The 24,559-nt window shown below is 38.7% G+C and overlaps 1 protein-coding gene across 8 annotated transcripts in view; it reads left to right on the top strand.

Annotated features, from left to right (window-relative positions):
* The window catches only part of BAZ2A (bromodomain adjacent to zinc finger domain 2A), a 66,339-nt gene that overhangs the window by 24,008 nt on the left and 17,772 nt on the right, over window positions 1–24,559 (top strand). For all 8 annotated transcript variants that reach the window (XM_088138149.1, XM_088138152.1, XM_088138151.1 and 5 more), the window contains 13 exons: window positions 5,352–5,486; window positions 7,505–8,047; window positions 8,813–8,977; window positions 15,901–16,122; window positions 16,683–16,880; window positions 16,973–17,033; window positions 17,162–17,270; window positions 18,229–18,330; window positions 18,828–19,038; window positions 20,815–20,876; window positions 21,533–21,613; window positions 21,712–21,954; window positions 23,566–23,820. In XM_088138149.1, the coding sequence (XP_087994275.1) occupies window positions 5,354–5,486; window positions 7,505–8,047; window positions 8,813–8,977; window positions 15,901–16,122; window positions 16,683–16,880; window positions 16,973–17,033; window positions 17,162–17,270; window positions 18,229–18,330; window positions 18,828–19,038; window positions 20,815–20,876; window positions 21,533–21,613; window positions 21,712–21,954; window positions 23,566–23,820 (2,385 nt within the window). In that variant the 5' untranslated portion in view covers window positions 5,352–5,353. The remainder of the gene's footprint in view (window positions 1–5,351; window positions 5,487–7,504; window positions 8,048–8,812; window positions 8,978–15,900; window positions 16,123–16,682; window positions 16,881–16,972; window positions 17,034–17,161; window positions 17,271–18,228; window positions 18,331–18,827; window positions 19,039–20,814; window positions 20,877–21,532; window positions 21,614–21,711; window positions 21,955–23,565; window positions 23,821–24,559) is intronic.

Raw genomic sequence — 24,559 nt, 5'->3', positions numbered from 1 at the left:
GAGTGTATGAAATACTCATAAGATTGTTCCTGTGGGTAAGGGCACTTAAAAGTGTACTGTTTTTTTCATGTTCATCATCATACGTGCAGATGATTTTCAGTACTTTTTAGAACTGGGTGTGAACCCTGCCTGCCATAGGAAATGCCCATATCTAATCCTATCTTTTCCTACATATAGTTTTCAGTTGCCATATAGCAACAAGAAGAACCTTCTTTATCATTTTAATCTAGAATACATGGGCCTTTCTCCCCATATTTTTCTGTCATTTTGTTCTTTTATTTTGATATATTTGGGTCACAGTATATTTATTCTGTTTTCATTATTGTTGCCAACAGCATCCTTGTGATACAAGAGTTTTAATTAAGAACATTAAAAGGTGAGGTATAAATTTTTCCACAACAGATGGTCATGGCTGCTGTTTCCTCTGTCTTGGGGAAAATATGATGTACTATACACCTATTATTACTCCTAAAATTCTTGAAACAAGTTAAACAATATGGAATAGTCTGCCTTTGAACTACACATAGCAGAAATGTGTTTTGCCAGCATTGGAACCCTAATATTACTTTCTAGCTTGCAGTTCTGAAGGCCTCTTTGCTCTATCTCTAAACTTTCAGTCTATATGGTTCTGCCCAAATTAGTTCATTCCCAATGATGGTCACCAACATATATCTAACCAGTTTATACTCAGTATGTGGAAATCATCTGGGACCACTGCCTGCCTGAAACCTTGGTTTATTGTCTCTCCATTAGATCTACACGCCAAGTTTCTAAGATTTTTCTGTTAGAAACCTGGGCTTATGATTAAAATAATTCATGTGATGTTTTCAGCTGCTTGGGGAATTTGACTGTTGTTATCTTGAAAAGAAGAACTTCAATTGCAAACAACAGGAGAGGAAAGACACCCATGGCTCTCTTTTAACAAATGATTTGCTAGATTACAGAGAATGATTGTGAGATTCATAAAAGTTACATAGCTTGGTGCTGTGGTATCACTTTCTGCTGCTAGAATCAACCTGTCTGGTAAGAATATCCTAAGAGAAATTGCTGGTAATTCTGCTAGTAATTGCTGTGACATTAGGAGGTAAAAGTCAGAAGTAGGTGCTTCTCTATAATGACCCCCACATTAAGGAATGCCCTACCCCCAAAACATCGCCTGACAGTTTCTTTAAAAAATAGTGGCTTTCCAATATATGATGATGATGTGCCATCAAATTGTTTTCAGTCCATGAGACCATATAGAGTGAAAGCATTGTTTTCTAACAAATAGCTTGTAAATATAGCAGCAAAAAAGAGTAATTATATTTATAAGGAATGGTGTCTGAAAACTGAAATCATATCCTGTTTAGCACTGATTTTGCACATATCATTTAACCTTTATTTTATCTGTTACTTTTTTGTATGTAGAAAGAAGGATCTCGTTTCTCCTTGTTTGATTGATTATGTGCCATCAAGTCAGTGTCAACTCTTAGTGTCTACATAGATAGAACCTCCCCAGGATTATTCTCATTAGGTGTTGCTGTATTAAGCTTTTTCATGCATGTGTCCTGCCCCATTCATAGAGATATTGAGGCAACTGCAGTCCTCTTGCATTTTCCCACTGCTTTTTTCATCTTTTTTTTCTTAATACAAAATATTAATTTTCGTTCTATAAGGAGAAAAAGTTGGAATAGTTGCAAAATGCCTTTTAACTCATAGCATTAAGAGCCCAGGTCCTTGAAACACCTACAGTATAAACATAAACAAGAACATTTTTCCAATGCGTATACCATTCATACGTATCTGCTGACCCAAATACAATTTATGGCCAAGAGTAGAGCTGGTTTTACTAAAAACAGATATATTTTTGGAGATGTTATCATTACAACCTTAAATAATTTTTAATCTGGTTATCTGAATGACCATTTCCTCCTATTTGAATTTGAATCTGAATCAGACCAAGAATGATAAACTATATTATTCTCCATAGGACTTGATGTCCTATGACAAGGCTATATCGGTGGTGGCTGAACCTTTAACTTTCAGACTTTTGAATTTCTGCCAAATTTCAAGCAGCTCCATCTTACTGAATTTTAAACTTCTAATAAAATTGTTGTGGTGCAATGTCTTTAACTGTCTGTAAAGAGTTTAAAAAGAGTAATTTTTTCTTCTTCTTTGATTTGTTGTGATTTCTGTAGAACAATGCTTTAGAGGTATTGGTGACAGAACTGCAATGTACTTTACTTTTAATAAAGTAAAAAAATAAATTAAGTATATTCTCTTATGTGCACTGCAGGATTCAAGAGAAGAAACTCTGTTTTGATTAACATTTTATTTTTAAACTAATGCTAACATATATAGTCTTAGCTTCTGTGTGCATATGTTATTTATGAATATTTCTGATATGTTTCTGAAGTATTGAGTGCATTCTTTACAACTTAGAAAATGTTCTGATATTCCCATGATTCATCACAAGCCTTTTCTAATTATACTCTTCGTACTTGAGAGCATTAACCACTAAGAGCTGCTTCCTGAAAAAATTATCTTTAGCAAGAGTAAAGTGGACTCTCATGTCATTTGAATAAGCAACCAAGAAATGGGACTCTGATTTGCTTTTTATTCCAATTATTTCTTTTCCATAGTTTGATTATTCAGATTCTAAAATAAATTAAGAACATGTCATAAATGAAGTGCATATCTATAAGAACATGCTCTAAAGTTGCTGTTAAATTCAGAATATAGCTGTGGCTCTTAACCAAATGCATCAGTTTCTTGTTGAGTTTGTTACTTTCTGGATTATCTAGCCCTTTCAGTGACTCTCAAGTCATTAAGCATGGCTAGATGATTTATAACCTATAAAAATAGCTTATTGGAAATGTACCTAATGTACTGATCAGATCCTAGAAAATACAGTAGCTGTTTGTGGCTTGTTTAGAGCTTAGTGTATGTTTACTTCTAGGAGCAGCTTATCAGACAGTCCTGTAAAAAACCCAAACCATGGAAACCCTAGCTGTGTTTCTTGGAGGAGGAAGAAGTGAGATTTTCCAATAAGCCATCCTTATAGTGCCATAGGACAAAGCAAACATTTTATTACTAAATTTCTTGAAGTTCTTGAGAATTAATTTTTGAAGAAAATCACCCACAATCTTTTATATGAATTCTGAGGCTGGTTTACTTTGTATATTTCCTAATACAAATGTCAGTCCATCACAAGAAATTAATTCAGTTAGCCACATGGATTGTTATTATAAAATGTTAGAAATTTTTAAATTGCATTTTTATTTAATATTAAAGATTTATTAAAGATTTAAAATGCACATAGTGAATTGAACTGTGTCTATATCGTGTGAATTTTGTACCCAGCTTTGAATGTATGTGTTAAAACTTCCTAATCAAAGTTTCTGATTCAATGAATGGCAATTGGGACCAGGATTGCTGTTGCTAAGCGATGTGACTGTAAAGTGCAACATCATATGACCACATCACTTAGCTATGGCAATCCTGGCAGCCTGGCTGCCATCATAACCCCTGGATGCATGTGTTGGTATGCGGGAAGAGGCGGGAGCCAGGTAAGGAGCATGGGGCTGCAGGGGGGTGCTAGGTAGTGTAGGAGGGCCAGCAGAGGCTGCGGGATGGCTGGCACACATTGTGAACCTGCTATCATACTCTGTAGCAGGCTCTTTGGGAGAAAAAGCAGAAGCGACTTAACTGGGGCAATTTGCAACCTTCCCTGCCAGCTTCCCCAGTGGCTTTGCTTCTGGGAAGCCGGCAGGGAAGGTCGCAAATGGGAATCATGTGACATAGCTTGTTGCAACATCATAATCGCAAGCTGGGCACCCAAGTGCCTGGATCACAATCACATGACTGTGAGAATGTTGCAACAGCCAGAACTTCAAGGACCGGTCATAAGTCCCATTTTTTTCAATGCTGCTGTAACTTTGAATGGTCGCTGAATGAGTAAACATAAGCTGAGGACTACCTGTATTGTCAGAGTGGACTGCAGCCATGTGTTGCTTTCCTTAGTAATTGAAAAGTCTTCCTTGAGCATTTTCCCCTTAAGATATAGGAGAAAAAATGATCCTACATCAGTGGGATAGAATTGCATGTTTGAGAGATGACCCACTGAACGTATAAAACAGATTATGTCTTCTGTTAAATTTTTATCTGGCTTCTCTGAAAAGTGAAAGTATTTAAAGTATTAATTTTAAGTAACAGGAGATTATTTTTTCCTGTAGAGCTGCAGTGAAAGTTCATCTGCTTTCCCTTGGGAATAGAAGTAATTAGCTAGATGGGAGTGGTGAAGGTTTGGTAAAGCTTGTGTCACCCAATATGGATTTTTTACATATTTTGTCATCTCATGCTGGTACGTGGGGCTTAGAAAGAGACATCAATCAGCCTAAACAGTAAAATAATAGAAGGGGTTGAAATCTATAGACGCAGTTCTCCATTTCAACAATACTACATAGCAATATGGTTTCTTACCAATTTTAAAAAGAAGTTTGGTCCCCAAATATCACATTAAAAGAACTTGTTTAGGAGTTATTTGTATTACACATTAGCATTGACATTTGAGAATAAGTCAACAATAAAATATTCAAATATGTCTTTGCCATGATTTCCTTGAGAGACAAGTCTTTTCTTCCTCTGTCCTTCCACAGTGTAAAAATAATAGTACTGATGTATGCTACAAGTTCATTTCCTGTAAGATTAGGGAACAAGTTTGTGAAATATTTTGAACAAGGAATCATATAAAATAATTATATTAAATATTTTTGTTGGTTTGGGCCAATGAGTGGCTTAAGTGGTATAAGGAAATACCTGTGAAGAGCTGTGTCTTTGTACGTACAGTACATAAATATATATCGTTTCAAGAATAAGCAACATTCAGAGCACAGAACAGCACTAAGGAATAAGCCAAAGATATTAAAGACATATTCATGAAACAAGAAGAAAAAACATAGCTAAAACTCATTCCAGGTGTTCATCGCCCAGACAGGCCCATAGATACTGACTTCTGCCTGTCCAATGTGGCTTTTGTCAATCGGGGTTTCAATCTAATGTTTTTTTAGTAAGATAGAGAGGGTGTATGTTAGGTTACCAGTGCCCCATGCTGCATTGTCTACTAGCTCTAAGTACAGTATCAGTCAGTTTTGGCAGACTTGGGCAAGTATGCCAAAAGTACTACCAAAGCCGTTTTACCTCAGGCGTGCTCCTGTTATTCTGTGTAAGCTGGCGTTTCTAATTTACTATGCAAGCCAACATACTGTTGCTCATATCCACCAACTAGGTGGTATATGCAGCATACGGACACACACTTAGGATGCATCTTTGTATTGCCTTTTAACTCTTTGTTGAATGTCTTTTTGTTTTAGAAATGGAGGCAAACCATTTTAATTTCACTGGCCTTCCCTCTTCACCTGCTGCCTCAGGACTGAAACCTGCTCCTTCCTCAGGGGACAATGTCTACACAAATGGATCTCCTATGAACTTCCCCCAGCAAGGCAAAAGTAAGTGAGGACCAATGGACCTGGACTGTTGTTGTGATATTTATTAATGGTAGACAGGAACCTTGATTGTACATGGTCCTGTGGCTAATGCTGCCAACCCTTCCCTTTTTGGTGCATAGTTCTGATTATGTTTCTCTCTGTGCAGAATTACTACTTTGCAATGAAAGGTGGGGTTCATAAGGGAGTCTCAGGAAGTCTTAATAGAGGTGGATAACAGTAATAAGAAAGATTTTGTGGATCCGTACATCCATGGAGGTAGCAGAGTTGATGTAAAAAATCTGAGCTTTCCTATTTTATTGTTGGGGAGAAAAGGATCTAGATCTAAGATTTTTTTTAGTTTATTTTGAAAATATTTCTAAAGGTAATCTGCGTGCTGGGAATAGAATCCTAGAATTGTTAATGAAATGTACTTTTCCTTCAGCACATGTTTAAGTTCACCACCTTATTTTGAGAGGTTTGGAAATGCTGCTGCTATCTTTTTGCCTTGTTGCTAGAAGGTAAACAATCCCAAACTATTTCAAAAAAGGAGAGTGTGGGTTAGATGTGCAGCATTTTAATCAGAAGGAGGCCTATAACAGGCTCTCTTTTCCTCTTTTAAATGCTATTGATGGTACAGGAGAATGCAACATTTTGCAGTTCTTTCTGTAATAAGGGTAGATAACCTTATACTAGTCAGTATAACTTTAAAAGCCTTCTTCAAAGTTATACTAGTCAGTATAACTTTAAAAACCTTCTTCAAACAACTGATTTAAACTTCTGTCTAACCTAATCTGTTTCATGAGAAAAGGGTAGAAAAATAGCTACAGAGAGCACTTGTCAGAGAGAAGAGAGTACATTAGAGAGAAAACAGTTGGCCACTCCCACTATTTTGCTTAACCTTACCTACCATTAACATGGACTTCTTTACAGAAGTTTGGCCACCCTCAATTTAGAGTGTGACTCTTTAATGCCATATTACCTTACAATAGGTATAAATGTGTGGTGGTGATTATGGCATTAATTTTGAAAGGCAGAGCCAAACTTTGAATCAATTGGGCATTCCTCAGAGCCCTTCTTTCCAACTTAATTGGGAGCATCTTTTTAGCTCCTGTTTATTTTGACTTTCCCTCCTTATTTAATAAGCTTAATAATGTTTCATGTCCTCCCAATAATGCTGTATTATAAAGTACTGTACTATAAAGATTAGTCCAATCCTGAAGCCATTCTGATTATGGATGAATTGTCAAGGAAAAAAATGGTAGAACTTAAGAAAGAACAGCTTGATTATAGCTTTTCCCATACTGAAGCAATACTAGGTGGCTACATACAGCAGGAGACTTAATAAATATTTTATCATTCATAGTTATCCTCAAAAACACAACATAGAATGTGACAAAACTTTAGAAATTAGAAGATGACATGAAAAACGTTGTGCTTATTCTTCCCCTTCCAAATTAATTTAGAATCTTTTTTCGTTCTCTCTGCCTTCATCACTCTTCTCCTTGCCTATGTCCTTTATAATGTTTCTTTTTCAGTACACCTTCCACCCCCAACAACATTTTAGTGCAAGATAAAAGTAGGATAAAATACCTTTTCTAACTGTTCTTTATGTGACAGAGGTGGGAAAGCCTTTTCCTGTTGTAATGTATACTGCAGAGATAAGCATATCTATAGCAGAAAGTAAATTGAGCCAGAAGAAGTGCATGGAATATGGATATGACTCTTGGTTCAAAGTTCAGTGTAAAAAGAAAGAGAATGAGAAGGCAATTGTATCCATGCATTTTTTTATATCTTCAAGCAACTATAGTGGGAGAAACAGAAGGATGGAGTTGGAAATGGCCAGAAAATGATGTGGCCTGGGAAAATGTGTGGAAACACTGACTTGCATCAATGGAGCAGACTGTTCAACTTTATTGTGTCTTATCTCATTTTGCTGGTTCTAATTTGAAAAAGAAGCAGACCTAAAAGATGAAGATAATCTTTCTCTCAGTCACTATTCCTAGTATTTGTTCTGTTCTTTCTTCTTTTCCTCATGGCAGGTTTAAACGGAGACATGAATGTTAATGGCTTATCTACTGTATCTCATGCTAGTACTTCAGGGACCCGTTCCTCAAACAACTCTCACCTCCATCACCCCTATGACTATCTCTGGAATTACTCCCAGTTTCCCTCTGGCAATGGCAACAACCTCAAAGATGGTCCACTGTTCTCCCAATATCCATTGAACGGTACCCTTGAGAACAATCGGCAGAACTCACCTGGACATACCGCCAGTCTGAGGGGAAGTGGTGGGCAAGAGTTCTGGGCCAATGGCACCCCAGGGACCATAGGATTAAATTTTGACTCAGCAGAGCTCTACGACTCGTTCCCTGATGATCAGAACTTTGAAATCCTACAAAATGGCCCATCAAGCTTCTACACATCATCTCAGCCTTCTCCCATGCTTGCTTCAGGGAATCAGGATTTCTCACCACAGCAGGATGAGCCAAGCAATGAAGAGGCTGTGAAAGAACCACCATCTACAGTTTCAGAAAATGGCACCAGATTGTTGGGCAGTATGGAGCTGGAGAATGCACAACCAGGTATAATCACAAATGGTTCTCAGAATTTTTATTCAGATTGCTTACCATTGAAATATATTTATTTCAGGACATGCTGAAATTTGGATTTGTCATAAGGCCAGTGATACCTTATAATTAATTCCACCTTAGGCTGGAAGAGTAGGTACTGTACAAGCCTTGCTTACTGTTAACTTCTTCAGTTTCTAGTTATTTATGTGTATTTCTAGAAATAAATGACTGTGGCTCCTATGCTTGAGTGTAGTAGTAGCATATCCATCTTGGCATCTGTGTGGCCTTGAAATATGTTTTCTCACAATATTAACCCAATGATCATTTGTTTGCCCTAGTTATAGACTACCAGCAGTCAGATTACTGTAATACGTTGTTTTTCCTGACGCACTTCTAGTTTGGCTGGGTCACATGGTTTTCAGGCTTACCAAGGACTGTGGTCTTCTTTTAAATCTATATTGCAGGTTACTGTGAAAACTGCTTGGGCCAGGGATTGCCCAGTTTTGTTCATCTTGTTTGGTTAAGAACCGTGGACATGAATAGTATTTGTAGATTAATGATAAAATATCTTTTCCAGGCAGATGAAGCCATAGGGTCGGAATTACTGAGATAAGGAATGAAAAGTGCTTTGATTAGTCTAAAATGCTATATAAATGTGTTTGCTGTGAGATTCTGCTTATTTTTAAAGTTTTCTCAAGTCCTAAAGTGAAAGATAATTTTTAAAATCATGATTTAGAAAGTTCAGTGTGACATTTTTAATAATAATATTCCCTATAGAGTTGAAAATATGTGGCTACAATGGTTCTTCTCCCGTTGTTGAGCCTCTTAGCCAAGAGGCCTCTGTCTTGGAACCTGATGCTGGGGCTGGTTGTCTTGAAGATGCTTCTCGGATCCCTCCTCCTCTGGAAGACTCTTTGGAGCCTTTTGAGTCACTAGACAGAGGTAAATGGGTGGAATTTTGCATTTTTGTATCTGTATGATTTGACCTGACGGTTTCCTCCAAATCTTAGAAATCATGTCCTTATAGAGTAAAAAAAATATGAAAAAAATATAAGTTTGCCACATCTTAAGTAAATGACAGAATTTCAGCAAATGTAGTTTGTTATACTTGCTGAAATTTCCCCTTCTTTACTATTCAAGGTGCAAGAGCTCTTTTGCAGAGATCTGGGTATCCTATGTTTTACCAATCATGGCAGTACTCCATGGACTTTGCTGGTGGGAAGTGGACTGTGAGATGTACAAGGTTATCCAGTTGTAAACTGGATTAACTTTCAGATGCACGACTAAAATACCACAGTGACTTTAACATTGCTGTAAATGATTAACATGGCTACCCTTGCGGAAACATGTTGAAAAAATTTCTCTTAAGGCCTGTAAATAATGATAAAGAAGAAAACCTTACCTTGTCTAGATATAACTTTCATTTAAATGTCTGCTACCATTGTCACTGATGTGCAGTTTCTCCAGCAGCATTATTCTTGGAAATGTAAATGCTTATATTTAGGCCTAGATAGCAATATACAAAACAACAAATAAACAAGCCCCCTTCAAACCTGTTAGTTTGCTCTTTCCTATCTTATTGCTGTTCATTCTAGAGGCTTAAGCAAACATTCTGTTGACTAGCAGTAGAAGCACAGTCTCCTTTGTGAATTTGTTCTTCAGTTACATTTTGCACAGTGTCAGGGGCTTGGTTCAATGCATATGGATTTAAAATCCAATTTTATTATTTAATTATAAACATGGAAAGAGAGCAATACCATGATGTAGGTGACTAGCTAAATTTAGAACAGAAAAGGTTGACAGCTAGTTCTGTTTTTCTGCCCACAGTTTATGTTTAAACAATCTCCAGTTCTAATAGCTGCTTTTAAGTAACTTGCCTTTTGACTTGCTAAACCAGGGTAGAGAAGATCAGGATGTACTAGTAAATCTATAACTGATTTACATTAATTACTAAGGCTTTGCGTGCTTTGAAATTAATTCAGAAGTGGGCTTTGGAATCACAAAAGCATGAGTGCATTATGTTTTTAATGCAGTGGTATCTTTTTTCAGGCTTCCACATAAGGCTGAAAAAAGATTGGCTGTTTTAACACATTGATTAGACCTGATTCATTAAAGCAACCTAAGATTTTTTAATTTCCAGTTAACACAGCAAAAACTCTCTTCCCTCCTTGAAAAAACAGGGTTCAGAAACTTTGTGGGAGAAACCAGGAATGGATTTGAATGAAAGAACAGACATTAGTTCTGATACTGAGTCCTAATTACTGGGCCGGGATGCCCTCAGATTTGCCCTGTATTCCTTAACTCTGAATCTAGTAATACATACTTTCTAAGCTGATGTTTTGCATATGGTTCCCATTGGTGCTTTTACTATTCTAGGAAAAAGCAGAATCAATTGTTTAACCAAATATAGTCTGGCTACTCCTGTTTATATGATCCTTCTCAAAAGCACCATTATTTTTCTCCAACACCAAATATAAAGTCAGAGACATAGATAGTAATGCTATGAATTATATCAAAATATTACCAGCATAATCTATGAAACATGACAAGTTTTAAGAAAGCAAAACTATGTGGGAAGTCGCAATATGCAGTGTTGTTGTATCAAATATCTCTTACCTTAATTAATCGATAATATAAGCTAATATATATTAATTAGTTTATACAGTGGTACCTCGGGTCACGAACTTAATTCGTTCCGCGACTCTGGTCGCAACCCGAATCAAATTTTCCCATAAGGTTCAATGTAATTACGGTTAATCCGTTCTGAACCATATGTTTGTTTTTTTTTTAACCACAAAAATATGACACAAAGTACAGTACGAAGAGAGAGAATGCTAACCTTGCTCGAGGCGACTTCTGGCGTGGAGGACAGGAAGGCGGGTGGGGAGGCGGTTATTGCTTGGAGGGAGAGTCCCCCTCCCTACAGGAAGCCATGACCACGTGGCACGGCAGGGAAAATGGCCGCGGATCCTGTTCGTCACCCGATCCGGCGTTCGCAAACGGAAGCAAAATTTTGTGAACGGTGCTATTCGTGACCCGAATTGGTCGTGAACAGAAGCGTTCGTGACCCGAGGTACCACTGTATTAGCTATGCTTTTCTTTCCTAACTTGAGAAGATTGGTACTTATGCATTAATTTTTATGTGTTCTTTCTCTTTTTAATTTATCACATATGCTCCCCACCTCACCCCAGTATTCAGTAATAATTCTAATACCTGCAAATACATTTTGGGTTAAAATCTAAAATTACTATAATTGATCTGTAGACATACGCAGTAACATCACATCTTTTTTCAGTAAACTTCAGTGATCATGTGTTATCTCATATTTAAAATCAGTACCCTAACTATATCTTGTATCCTAATATTTAAAAACAGTATCCTAACCATATATTTCCCAGTAACTGCCGTTAAACAGTTTATCTGTTATAAAAACTTATTAGGGCCAAATAGTTGTTTGAATTCTCTTAAGATAGGGGAAATTACTGAGAGTGTTGATAATATGTATACATCCCCAGGTCATTATTGTAAGCATCTTTCTCTGCTTGATACCATTTTTTTCTAATAATAATTTTATTGTACATTACAATTGAAAAGATAAAAATTAATACAAACTAAAAAGAATAAAAATAAAAAATAGAAAGTGAAGAAAAGAAAAAAGAAAAATAGAAAAGAAAGAAAAAAAAGAATATAGTAAAGAAAAGAAATATATAAAGAAATGAGTTCCCCTTTCATCACAAGTATCAACAATTTTAGTAACTTATCACCTTCTCTTAAAATACAACAAATGATCTCTTCTTCCCATATCTCATCTCTTATCTATATACAAATCCTTAAAACCTCATGGTTCAGTCCTGATCAGCAAAAGTGCATTAAAGGCTACCAGAGATAACAACATATCTATTTTAACCTTGATCAAATAAACCAACTTTAAATTCCTTCCTTTTACTTTTTTTTTTTTCTTGATCTTTAATCCCTTCAAATAATGTCCTAGAACTTGATTTCTTTTCATTTTTTCTTTGTCCCTTCTCACAAATTCTTCAAAACTTTAATAAGTCTAAATCCAATATAGGAAAGTTATCCAGATCACTCTTTTTGGTTTGTTATTTGTATATTCCTCTTAATTATTAAGACATCAGCCGGTTTCATTTGTATATCTAGTGTAGCATCTTTTTCCATATCATTCTTGTAGCCTGTCATTTTTAAATCCACTTTCAGATCAGTCTCAGTCTTATCCAGTAAAATTTATTCCTCTTCCATAACATCTTTTAAACAGTCAATCAGTAATGGCAGACACTCTTAAAAGTAACTTCAGGGTCCAAATATCCTTCACTACATCCAATGTTAAAGTATTTTGCTCCATTCTGTGTTAACAAGTCAAATTTAACTGTTCTTCTTTAATTGTAATCTTTAGTTCCTTCTGATTCCCTCTAGTATCTAACTTTGAAAGTCCCATCCTATCATTTTTTTTTTTTTTAAGAATTCAGAACAACAGCATTTTCCCACGGGAAAGATTCTTATAATTAATTTCAAAATCTTATTTCAAGATATTAGTCTATTTGTAGCTTTCTAAAATCAAAGTTTCAATCACCTTTTTGTTGTTTATTCCAAAAAAAAATTGTTTTTTAAGTTCTTAAACTTATAGTTAAAACTTCTTCTGCTAAGGATTGAAGGAAACTCACCTGGTAATACAAAATTTGTTGATCCAAAGGTTCCTAATAGCTGAAAAGCAGTTAACAAGCAATTCCTGAAAGTGATTAGAAAGGAAGTATGATGGAAGGCATGAGCTGGGAGGATTCTGGAATGGAGCTTCAAGGTTACAGGGAGGGCGAAGTGACATTCCAAGCATCTCCTCAGCCCCCAGCTGGACTGTGTAAAAGTAAGGAGGAAGAGACTGACCCCTCCCTAAGGGCCTGATGGTTATAGTTGCTCTTGTTGGGGAATTAGAGTTAGTCTAGAAGATTCTGTCTCTTAGGTGCTAGCAAATAAAGAAGCTGTACTGAGTTCTGGACTGTCTTGTGTGATTCTTGGGTTGAACCTGACAGGAAGTATGCAAACGTAGTGTCCTTTCAAAGGCGTTGACCGTGGTTTGAGCAAGATGGCTATTCCCTCATTTCCCAGAGCTCTAAACCCGCTGGAGACCACTGTCTTGTGGTCTCCTTGCAAGGACCAACCGTCTGGAGCTTGTGGGAGATCTCAAGTCCTCTCCTTGTTTGGAGAGGAATTATCAAAGAGCCGGTCTGCTAGCTGGCTCTTCATTCCATTGCAGTCATTGGCTCTGTTTTTCACGGAGTCATCTTCAGTCCACCATCTCTTCTCCAGAAGCCCCAAGATTCCTGATATTTCCTTATGTTCTCCTTGAAAATGGTAGGTAGATGTTCAAGATCATATTGTGGAAACTATTTGTTCTAATCACCCTTTTGGTCTTTATTCCAAAAAAAGAAAGAGGAAGGGAGGGAGGGAAATGTTTTAAATTCTTAAACTTGTATTTAAAACTTCTTTTGCTAGGAATTGAAGGAAACTCACCTGGTGCTATAAAATTTGTCATTCCAAGGGTTCCTAATAGCTGAAAGGCAGTTAATAAGCAATTTCCAAAAGTGATTAGAAAAGGGACTATGCAAACTCTGTGTCCATAAAGGCGCCAACATCAGTTTAGGTGAAGCTGGCATTCCCTCATCACCCAGAGTTCTAAACCTGCTGGAGACTGCTGTCTTGCAGTCTCCTTGCAAGGAGTAACTGTATGGAGCACTTGTGGGTGATCCCAAGGCCTCTCCTTTTCCAGAGAGGAATCCTGAAGAGCCAGTCCACTCACCAGCTCTTCATTCTGCCATGGTCGTCGGCTCCACTCTCAACAGAGCCATCTTCAGTTCGCCATTTCTTCCCTGGAAGTCCTACTTGATACCTCTTTTGGAGATAATCAAAATATTTCAGCTTTTAATATTGCTCCTTTATCTACTTCCTTTACAAATAATAGCCTTATAAAAATCAGAAGTTTAAACACATATTTGTTCTCTTATACAACATTTTCTTGAGTTTATAAATTTGAAAATGAAGTTACTTCTCATCCTTTTTTGTAGAATTTTTCATGTGTAAGCCAAATTGTAAACTTATTTTATAATATATATACAGTGGTACCTCTACTTACGAACACCCCTACTTACGAATTTTTCGAGATACGATCAGCTCCAGCCCCAAAAATTTACCTCTACTTACGAACTCGCCTCAACTTACGAACCGGATCCACGGCCATTTTCCGCCCATTCCACATGGTCCGCGGCCATTTTCCGCCCGTTCCGCATGGTCCGCGGCCATTTTTCCACCCGTGCCACATCCACGGACATTTCCGCCCGTGCCACGTGGTCCGCGGCCATTTTCCGCCCGTTCCACGTGGTCCGCGGCCATTTTTCCGCCCATTCCACATGGTCCGTGACCGTTTTTCCGCCCCTGACATGTGGTCCGCAGCCATTTTTCCGCCCTGCCGCATGGTCAGCGGCCGATTTTCCGCCCCTGATGCGTGGTCCGCGGACGCCAGAATGGATTAACGGTAATTACATTGAACCTTATGGGAAAATTTACTTCGACTTGTGACCAACTCGACTTGCGATCAGAGTCACGGAACGGATTAAGTTCGTAAGTAGAGGTACCACTGTACTGTGGAATTCCACCAGGGACTGGAGAAAAAAAAAAGCCTGGGTTGTTGATTTTTAAATGAATATGAAAAGATTCCCTTACATGTATGGCCAAAGCCATTTGTGCTGAGAAAATCTGATTTCACCTCTACGGTACTTGTTTCATGTATCTGCTAACTCAGTAGGTGCCTTAGGGACAATCTATATTGCTTTAAATTGGTGGCCAAAGACCTACATAAGATTTTCTGCTATAAAAAGTGCTGTGTTTAGAATCATGAAGCCTAGTCTCCCCGCTGACCTAATCTGATTAACATGATTATCTAATCAGGTGACTCATATGAACCAAATTACTGTTTGTTTGTTTGTTTGTTTGTTTTGCTGCTTATGGCAGCAGGAAACAAGTGATCTCCATGGGATCAATGGGAGAAAGGGGGACAAGGGAGAAGAAATGTTTTGAGTGTGGTGTTTTGAGTGAGTAAATAAGTAGAGGCGTGTATATATCAATGAGTATGTGGATATATGGTTTCCAACCCAAGAACTTGTATGCCTTTTCCTTCAGGTAGATTGTCCATCCATGCAATACATTCTGCTTATTTATTATTAGATTTATATCCTACCTTTATTTTGTTCAATTCAAGATGGCGTAATAATATTCCCACTTCCTATTTTCCCCACAACAACACTGTGAGGTGGATTGGGCTGAAAGAGAGTGTCACCCAGCCAGCTTTCACGTCTAAGGGACAACTAGAAACCACAGTGTCCCAGTTCCTAGTCCAGCATCTTAATCCCTCTGCTCTCTGCTTACTTATCTTGTAGTACAGTCAGGTAGAAGTAGATGTGAATACTTCATCTAAATGTTGCTATTAACAGGCTAACTTCCATACTTTTCTATCTGGCTCTAACTTTTTTCCTTTCCTAAAATGGATTTTTAGAAGTTGTACAATGGGTGGGATTTGGAAGCCAGTGTAACAAATGGTTAGGATGTTAAAGTGTGAGTAGCCTTGGGCAAGTCTTGCAGTCTGTTTTCTTTAAAACAGCGAAGGTATTTCTTTAAAATATCCTTAAATTATTTCTTTAGTACAGCGTTTCTAAGGCCCGGTCTAATTGTACAGAGAAATGTAAAGAGCACTATGTATGTTTAGTATTTAAACTATTGATAGTGATGCAAAGACATATTGTTGGGATTAAATTGCTAGGTTGGATAGCATGTAAGAACTTTACAAATTTATTATTTGTAGACCCAGGGACAGGAGATCTGTATGAAATGGATACATCTGAACTTGTGAGTGGCAAGTCTCCACTGGAGGACCCTCCTGACATTTCTGCCTTGGATTGTCCTGGCAGCCCGTCTCTCAACCACTCTGACTCCTTCAGCCTGTTGGCAGATGACAGTCAGCCTGATACCTCTCTTTTTGGAAGTGCCAGTTTGCCTCCTGTTCTTGGAGAGTCAGTTTTGCAAGGTGAGCAAGATCCATGCTTAAAGAAATTGCTATGTTTGGTGACTAGTGAAGACTGTTCTCTTCAAGCAATTATCTTTTGCTTAGTGCTTGTAAAAGGGGTTGTGGGATCCAGAGGTGAATACTTCCAAGTAATGATAAAAAAATTGCATAGATCTGGGGAAGGAGAGGCTAAATTATTTTGCAAATTTTGGGGACAGAGAACAATATTTTAACTCTATAAATGAGAAAGAACTCAACAAAATATGTGCAGACTGATTATAAACTTTTGGTATGGTTAGGAAGTAAATTAATTAGAAGGAGAGAAATCAAATTTAACCTTATAGAATTTTGGGAAAGTATTTATAGATCCTAGGTGACAAGGCTAAGTACTTGGGATCTATATCTCAAGTACTATATGCTGTTAACAGCTTATAGCATTCCACTAAGTGACTAGGAATGCAGTAGAAGTTAAGGCATGACTTACTTCCTGCAATGCTCAATGAACTATTTTCAGTTTCCTAAAATGTGTTGATTCCTCTCCTCTCTGCCTTTCTACTTACTGTTTCTTCTCTTTTCTACAGAGAGCACCCTGGAGCTGACAGGTGTGAGTGAAGTAGGGCAAGAGGACACAGAGTTTCTTGATTCACAGGCACCCCTTGAACCAGAATCTCTAAGTGCCTCTTTGGAAGAGTCAGTCAAGAGCAGTTGTCCAGGCAATCCTATACCCATAATAGACAGGGACAGCAAAGAAGCTTCAGCACTAAATGTGTCCACCAAAAGTAAGTAAATTCTTTATGCCTGTAAATCACCTTCATTGCCTTTAAAGGTAATTTAGTTGATAGCACTGGTAATGGTTGTTTGTTCTGATCAGGTGATATTCCAAGAAGGAGAATAGCCACAGTAGAAGAGGTGCGCTACCCCTTGAAGCATGGGTAGGTAGTCCCATTTTCCTGGCAGGAAAGGATTTTGCTTTTGAATGGTGCTAGTTCCTGCACAGCAAATAATATTGCTGAGTGAGGATGCAGGTTTCTAGTCTTTGATAGGCTACTCTTGTACTCAGATGGCGAAGGGAGGTGCGCATCAAGAAAGGGAGCAACCGATGGCAGGGAGAAACCTGGTACTATGGACCCTGTGGCAAGAGGATGAAGCAATTTCCAGAGGTGATCAAGGTAAAAAAATGTTTCCCAGACAGGGAGCAGTGGTGACTGATTTCTTTTGTAAGTGACTTTTCCATTTTATGTACTATTCTGCAGCACAGTTTTAAAATGATTCTTGAACATTTATTTAGTCTGCTGAGAGTAATGTTGCTTTTTTCTGGCCCAAAGTCCTCTTTCTTCTCTATTACCAAAGCAAAGAGAAATTGTATCAGATTGCCTTTCTTATCATGGATCCTCAGTCATTCAGTCATTTGCTGTAGCAACCACTTCTCTAGTTTTAGTGATAAAACTAAAGGCAAGTTTAGTATTGTAGAGAGAAGACAAATATGTACATCTACAGATTCTTCTTCCCTGGCCTGGCACCATTAACAAAATTGCTATTTCCCAGTTAGTCCTGAGGAGTAATTTGTCATCAGACTTATATTTGGGTAACAGCTAATGAACTTTTGCAGTATAGAAAACTCTGCTTAAGAACAAGGTAGTATGACATTCAGCACTATTTGTTTGCTTGACTTTATTATTGTTCTTTGATCCTCTGTTTCAAACTGTGGCCTCCTGTTGTCCAAGGCTCCTCCATTTCCCCATCGTAAACTCCAATTACTCTCAACCCTAATGTGTTGCATCCTCTGCCTTTTTTATCATATAACTTGCCTTCATCATCCTCTCTGTCAGAATGTGAATGTAGTTCCTGCCTGGAGCATTGGTCTAGGAATAAGATTTGCTTTGCTGTCTTTTAATTCTTCCTGCAAGGCACCAAGAAGAACTTAAGATTGTTCAACTGTTATAATATGCTGATGATGTCCAGCATGCACGTTTAGACTGCCTGCTTCTCTGGATGCTGATTCGGAGTATTTCATTAGGTCCAAAGATACCATGTTCACCTCAGAGACAGCCTCCATCTTAAGAAGAAACTAAGTGCTGTATAAGATCTTGATTGACACTCATTTTGTGTGGTTTATTCTCCCACCAGTACCTGAGCAGAAATGTTGGGCAGAGCGTCCGCCGTGAACACTTCAGCTTCAGTCCCCGAATGCCAGTGGGAGATTTCTTTGAAGAGCGAGATACATCTGAGGTAGATATTTCTGCAAGAGTAGGCATTTGCCAGGAACCACTGGCACCTTTTGATTTCTTAGCATCTGTCCTTCTGCCAGGGTTGTGCTGGCAAAATGCAGCATCCACTCATGGGGCCAAGTGCAAATGAAGTTTTTACAAGAGAGTAACTACATAGGGCCTGGTATCAATATTTTAAGTAAGGGAGGACATTCTTGTGAAGAACTGTATCTCTTGAAGCATAGTATCTGACATAATGGCATAGTAAACTCTGAGTTTGCAGCACATTGTTAGTCCACTCTTCCTTCTCCCCTAAAACTGTTTTTGACTTCTAGACCAAAAGTATCTGTTATGGGTGTGTATGGAAGGATTTGTTTCTGTGGATTATGAGGATCTGCCCTGTGCCCTCCAGGTATTGTGGACTTCAGCTCCCATCAGCACTAGCCAGTATGGCCAGCACAAGGGATCTCGACCTGTGTAAGCTTAAACATCTGCAGCATCCTTTTTTTCATTTCACAGGGCTTGCAGTGGGTAAAATTGACACCTGAGGAAATCCCTTCACGTATCCAGGCCATCACGGGTAAACGTGGCCGCCCACGGAATACTGAGAAGGCCAAGGCTAAGGAAATGCCCAAAGTGAAACGTGGACGGGGCCGACCTCCCAAAGTTAAAGTGCCTGACCTGCTGAGCAAGACGGACATCAGAGCTTTGAAAAAGCTGGAAGCCCAAGGTACCAGTTGGACCAGCCCTTTTTGCATGCTTGTAGCTTTCACAAGCAAACATTCTAGTTTGTGGCAGTGGTTGTTTGTCAGTATCTGGAGGAAAGGCTGTTCATTATGTGCAGCAAGAAAATTCAACTTTTGCTCTCAAAAATAATGCAAATCAACAAGATGCATGCAAATCTGCTTATTTTTCATTTGCATGCCTTTTCTGGAAACTGATGTGTGAGTTTTTGCAAAATTTGGAATTTCTTGTCAAGGAGCGGTGTGGCAGCAGGAAGAGAGGAACGGATAAGCAAGGGGCAGTAAGAATATATAGGTAAGAGAACATGACTGGAGAATTTGAGGGGAGGGGCAGGTAGCTGCACAGAAAATAAGAGCTGTGCCTTTCAGAGCTGGAAGTACTTGCAGGTACCATCTTCTTCCTAGCTCTCTCTCATGTTTCCACTGCAGTGAGGGCTAGAACTTTGTTTTGTTTTGTTTAAAAAGCTGAAAGACTTAGGATCAGAAATATAAATAGAATCCTTGTGAAGCGCACACATGAGTGCTCCATCAGTCCTGTCTTGTTGTAAGCAGCTTTAAAACAGGTCACACTTAATATTTTTTGGTAACCTTAGGACCATAGTAGATGAAGCAGTGATGCAAATTGGGTTGGGCTAGATTTTGTTTTGTTGAGTTGGGGAAATGGATTTTGTGCGGGTTCTTTATTTCTTAAACTATTCTAAGCCCATGGTGGGTTTAACACTACAGTTTCTGTGTGCTTCCTGGCTCAAAATGGTGTGAAACTATGTTACTAGTATTCAGTAAATATGGGTAGAGGATGTTCTGATGCCACACAGAAGGGGCTCAGAGGCCACATGCTGTCCTGGGGCCAGCCTGGGGCCAGAAATAGCCTACCTCTGCTTTAGTTGCAAGAAACATATAACCCTGTTGATAAGCCATTCTGATATCTCTTGAAGCATCCAGGGTGTCTTAGCTTCCATATTTATTATATCCTAAGCAGTAACATGCTCGTGATCACTATCATGAATGCTGAATGCTTCCTAATAAAGCTATAGCTCTGCCTGGGTGTCGTTGGGGAGAGCAATCTATCCACATTGATTTAATTATGACTCTTTGGGCTTACTGCCAATTTCTTGTGGGGAAGCCACTGTGCAGATACACAAGAGGTGGAGGCAAGTAGGGAGAGTTTTTTATTCACTATACAATGAGCTAGAATCCTCAGTGTCATATGTGTACATTATATCTTTTCTATGCACTTGATCTGACTTTATAGTCCACAGAGAGTTCCCTAGTGAAAAAAGGTATTATTTTTATTTTTATTAATTAAGTAGCACTAAAAAATCATGCAATAGGTGTGGAACTGGGCAGCATCCAGATTCATATTTGCTGCCAGGCCTGTGAGCAGTTTGCTCAGTATTTTGCGCTCTTAGATTATTTATATTCTTGCAGTTCACAAAATACCTTAAAAACAGCTCATTAATTTATGGGTAGAGTTATATATGGGTAGAGTTTGCAGACTTCATTCTTCATAATGGAGCATATATTAAAGAGATTTTTCATGATCATGAAAGCTTATTTAATGGCTGAAACAGTTAAACCTTGAGAAAGGAACAAAACTGTAGCTATCAAAATAGATTGTATTGTGTTCCTGCTGAGAATATTTCTTTCGGCCCATGTCACCAATATCTTTTGGAGAACTGATACCTTCCTATAAAGAATGAAGGTATTGTTAGACATCAAATGTAGAGCTTGTTTAGTCTCATTCTCCCTTTTTGTATTTGCAGAGGTTCTGAGCGATGAAGATAAGCTGAAGATGACCAAGATCAAGAAGAAAATGAGACAAAAGGTATGCAGAGTAGGAAAAAGCTGTGCATTCTACTTAAGGCTGGGTCATCTCTGTAGGCAGCTTTTGAGATAGAAAAGGCAGTTCCTGAACTCAAAGGTCTGACAGGTTGGGGATAGTATTGTAAGACCTTCTTTCTTAATTACCAGTACAGTTGCAGATATGCAAAGGTTTGACAGACAGTCTATATTGTACACAGAAAATCCAAAACTGGAATGTATGTTCACATAACTCTTTCATATTTTAAAAGAATGAGGCATTGGGAGTAATGGTTATAATAAAAGGATTAGAGTAGCAGAAAAGAATTGAGAGCCAAAATTACCTGAATTTGGACATTGGGAAGGAAGGAATTTCTACAAATGTTTCTCTATATCTGTGAGGGAGGAAAGGAGATGCTTGTTAAAATCAAAGTACTTATAATGTCAAATCCTGCAATTCACTTCCTGGTGAATCTAAGTGATGTGAAGTAGATCCTGTCTTGGCTAGCAGAATGTTGAGGGTTTACAATGTCTTGGTTAGAACGTCAGACAGGCAAAATATGATGGATAAGTATATGCTGTAGAAGTTTGGGGAACCACTGCTGTATATAAAAATGGAGCAATTACTTTTTTCCTTGGTGTTTTTCCCTGTGTTCTCAGTATGCTTGCTTTCCTCTCTAGTTACAAAATAAGCAGAAGCAGGAAGCCAAGACGCCGAAGGCCAAGGAGGCCAAACCTAAGGAAACAAAAAAGAAGCCTAAGGTAGATCCCAACTGTGAGGGGTTCATTGAAAAGAAGGACAGTTGCCAGGTTGTGAATAACCTTATGCAAAGCTTAACAAGTTACCTTCTCCCCACTAGCCCCAAGTCAAGAAGGAGAAGAGTAAGCCAGAAAAGAGCAAGCCGGAGAAGCCAAAGGAGAAAGTGAAGTTGAAAGAAAAAGTGAAGCCCAAGGAAAAGAAAGTGGCACCATCAGGGAAAGCTCCCCGGAAAGTTGATAAGAATCTCCTTGCTCAGCGCCGTCAGGAAGAACGGCAGCGGCAGCAAATGATTTTGGAGGAAATGAAAAAGCCCACTGAGGATATGTGTTTAGGAGACCATCAGGTATGTTGAACTGCTTGGCCAGTTTTATGTTGTGGGGCATGGCTCCTGTTTCATTCTTCTGTTTCAAAGAGATCTTCTTCAATAAAGAAGGTTCATAGGGATTCCTGCACCAGAAGAATGTGAATGCTGCATAAATAGCACCTTCATCAATATGTCCCATATAATGATATTTCTTATTTGGTTTTATTTTTTAAATCTTTAGAGTATTTCCAAATGCATTTTATAGTGTACGTCAAGATTCCAGTTCTTAGAAAACATTTGATGTTTTGGGAGTATAGGAAAAATTGAGAAAAATAGTAATAGAAAGATTAACCTATGCAAATTGTTGAAGCTCTACCTAAAATAGAGCCCTGACCATCTCTTTCCTGGTTTCTGAAGTTCTACATAACTACATGTTCCATGAACTGGACAGTTATGACTAAATTGTAGCTGCACATTTAACTCCCACCTTTGTCTCTAGCATTTAAGGGAGCTTACTAATTTTGAAGGTGTTTTCAGCTTCTCCATACAGCAATCAATGGTATACGGTGCTAAAACTGCAGCGTAAAACACAAATACATTTTCCCTGATATTATGCAGGAAGAAATGTGCAGTGCACATAGTATAATTCCTCCTTCATGTCCGCTAGTCCTGGGATGGAAATTCTCATTGAGACTTTCCCCATCAGAATAACAGCACATTTTAATTCTAAGCACTTCCTGCTTAGTGTAACCCCAAAAAATGGCTGAGGAGGGGGAAGGTAGGATTTCAGTCGAAACTTCATCATACAGAGTAATGGATCTGAGGTTCTCCAGATTTATTTGCTGGTCTTACTTGTTGGCTAACTTTTATATCCTACCCAGCTTCAGAGTCTCCAGGACGCCAGTTTTCCATACCAAGTTTCATACTTGTGCTGTAAATCATGTATCTATAGCATAAGGTTTTGCAGGCTCTGTTTCTGCTGTAAGCTTTTGCATCCTTCTCATTCATGTTGCTGAACAAAGGAATCTGGATTGGTGGCATTGAGTAGCACTTCTGATTCTTCCAGGCAGTATTAGAAATACAGTGGTACCTCGGGATACGAACGCCTCTACTAACGAACTTTTCGGGTTACGACCAGCTCCGGCCGCAAAAATTTACCTCGATGTGCGAACTCCGCCTCGGGGTATGGTCATTTTTCCGCCCTGACATGTGGCCCGCGGCCATTTTTCCGCCCCTGACACATGGTCCACGGCCATTTTCCCGCTGCGCCGCGCCCGGCCATTCTCCTGCCCCTGACGCGTGGTCCGCGGATGCTAGAACGGATTAACGGTAAATACATTGAACCTTATGGGAAAATTTGCTTCGGGGTGCGACCAAATTCGGAGGGCGGAACGGATTAACCGGATTTACATTGAATCCTATGGGGAAATTTGCGTCAGGTTACGACCAACTTGGGATACGCCCAGAGTCACGGAACGCATTAAGTTCGTATCCCGAGGTACCACTGTATATACTCTTGAGCTCCACCTCACTGGAACTAGTAACCAGAATTACCATTTATGTCAGTTTATAGCACACATGTGAGTATTGTGCCACATCTTTCCCTTTTGTACTGTATTAATATTTTTGCCTTTTCCCCATCTTCTCTAGCCCCTGCCAGAATTTTCTCGCATTCCTGGATTGGTTTTGCCCAGCCAAGCCTTCTCAGATTGCTTAGCCATTGTGGAATTCCTACATAACTATGGCAAGGTGCTGGGCTTTGATGTAGCCAGGGAAGTTCCCAGTCTGAGTACCCTCCAAGAAGGCCTCTTCAATGTAGGAGATAGCTTGGGTGAAGTGCTGGATCTCCTGGTAAAGCTGGTGAAAGTGGCATTGTATGATCCTGGCCTTCCTCCATGCTGTCAGGTATGACTGAGTGTGTGTTGTCAGCGTCCCCTACCCTCAGACAATCTGAATTCTTTATCAAGAAAAATGGAACAACATTGCATAATTTTCTTATTTTGCATAATCCTGCAAAACTAATTTTATTTATCATGTAAACTCCTTTGTCATCAGGTAGGGTGGTGAACTGTGCAAAGAACTGAAGCTATAACTCAAATATTGAGCATCTTGTTTAGCCAGTCCTCAGGCCTTAAGAATACTCCAGCCACATTTTCAAGCAGATACAAAGTCCTAAAAGTTAGAAATAAGGGAAAGCCAAGAGTGTGAGAAAGCTGCATCTAATGGTTCTTGCTCTGCTATGGAAATGCAGCATACATACAGGGTTGGCTGAAGCTTTATTTCAATGTTCATTCTGTTAATAGGATATGGACTAAGATGGCTGGTCACCAAATGCCAACAGAGGAAGTCAGGCTTGTAGGCTAACAGAGATCCTCCTGTGTTGGTATCCATGGAAAAGGTCTATGCATTAGCATTGACCAACTGACCTAAATCTCAAGTACAGAGTAAGATTATGTATAATGCTTTGGATTCAAAGGGGGAAAAGTGCTCTGCACGCTCCGAAGCATTTTTTTCTTCAAATCCAAAGTGCTGCACAGCCCTACAAAATAAGTACAGCCCTTTCTGTCCAGGGAATATTTTTGTATTGATAATTTGGTTTTTATGGCAGACTAAGCTAAGAACAAAAGTCAGAATTGATTATCTG

The sequence above is a fragment of the Python bivittatus genome, unplaced genomic scaffold, assembly GCF_059951505.1.
Source record: "Python bivittatus isolate LINGU-HERP-01145 unplaced genomic scaffold, Pbiv_v1 ctg000220_np1212, whole genome shotgun sequence".
Classification (NCBI taxonomy): domain Eukaryota; kingdom Metazoa; phylum Chordata; class Lepidosauria; order Squamata; family Pythonidae; genus Python; species Python bivittatus.
This window is presented reverse-complemented; position numbering and strand designations above follow the sequence as displayed.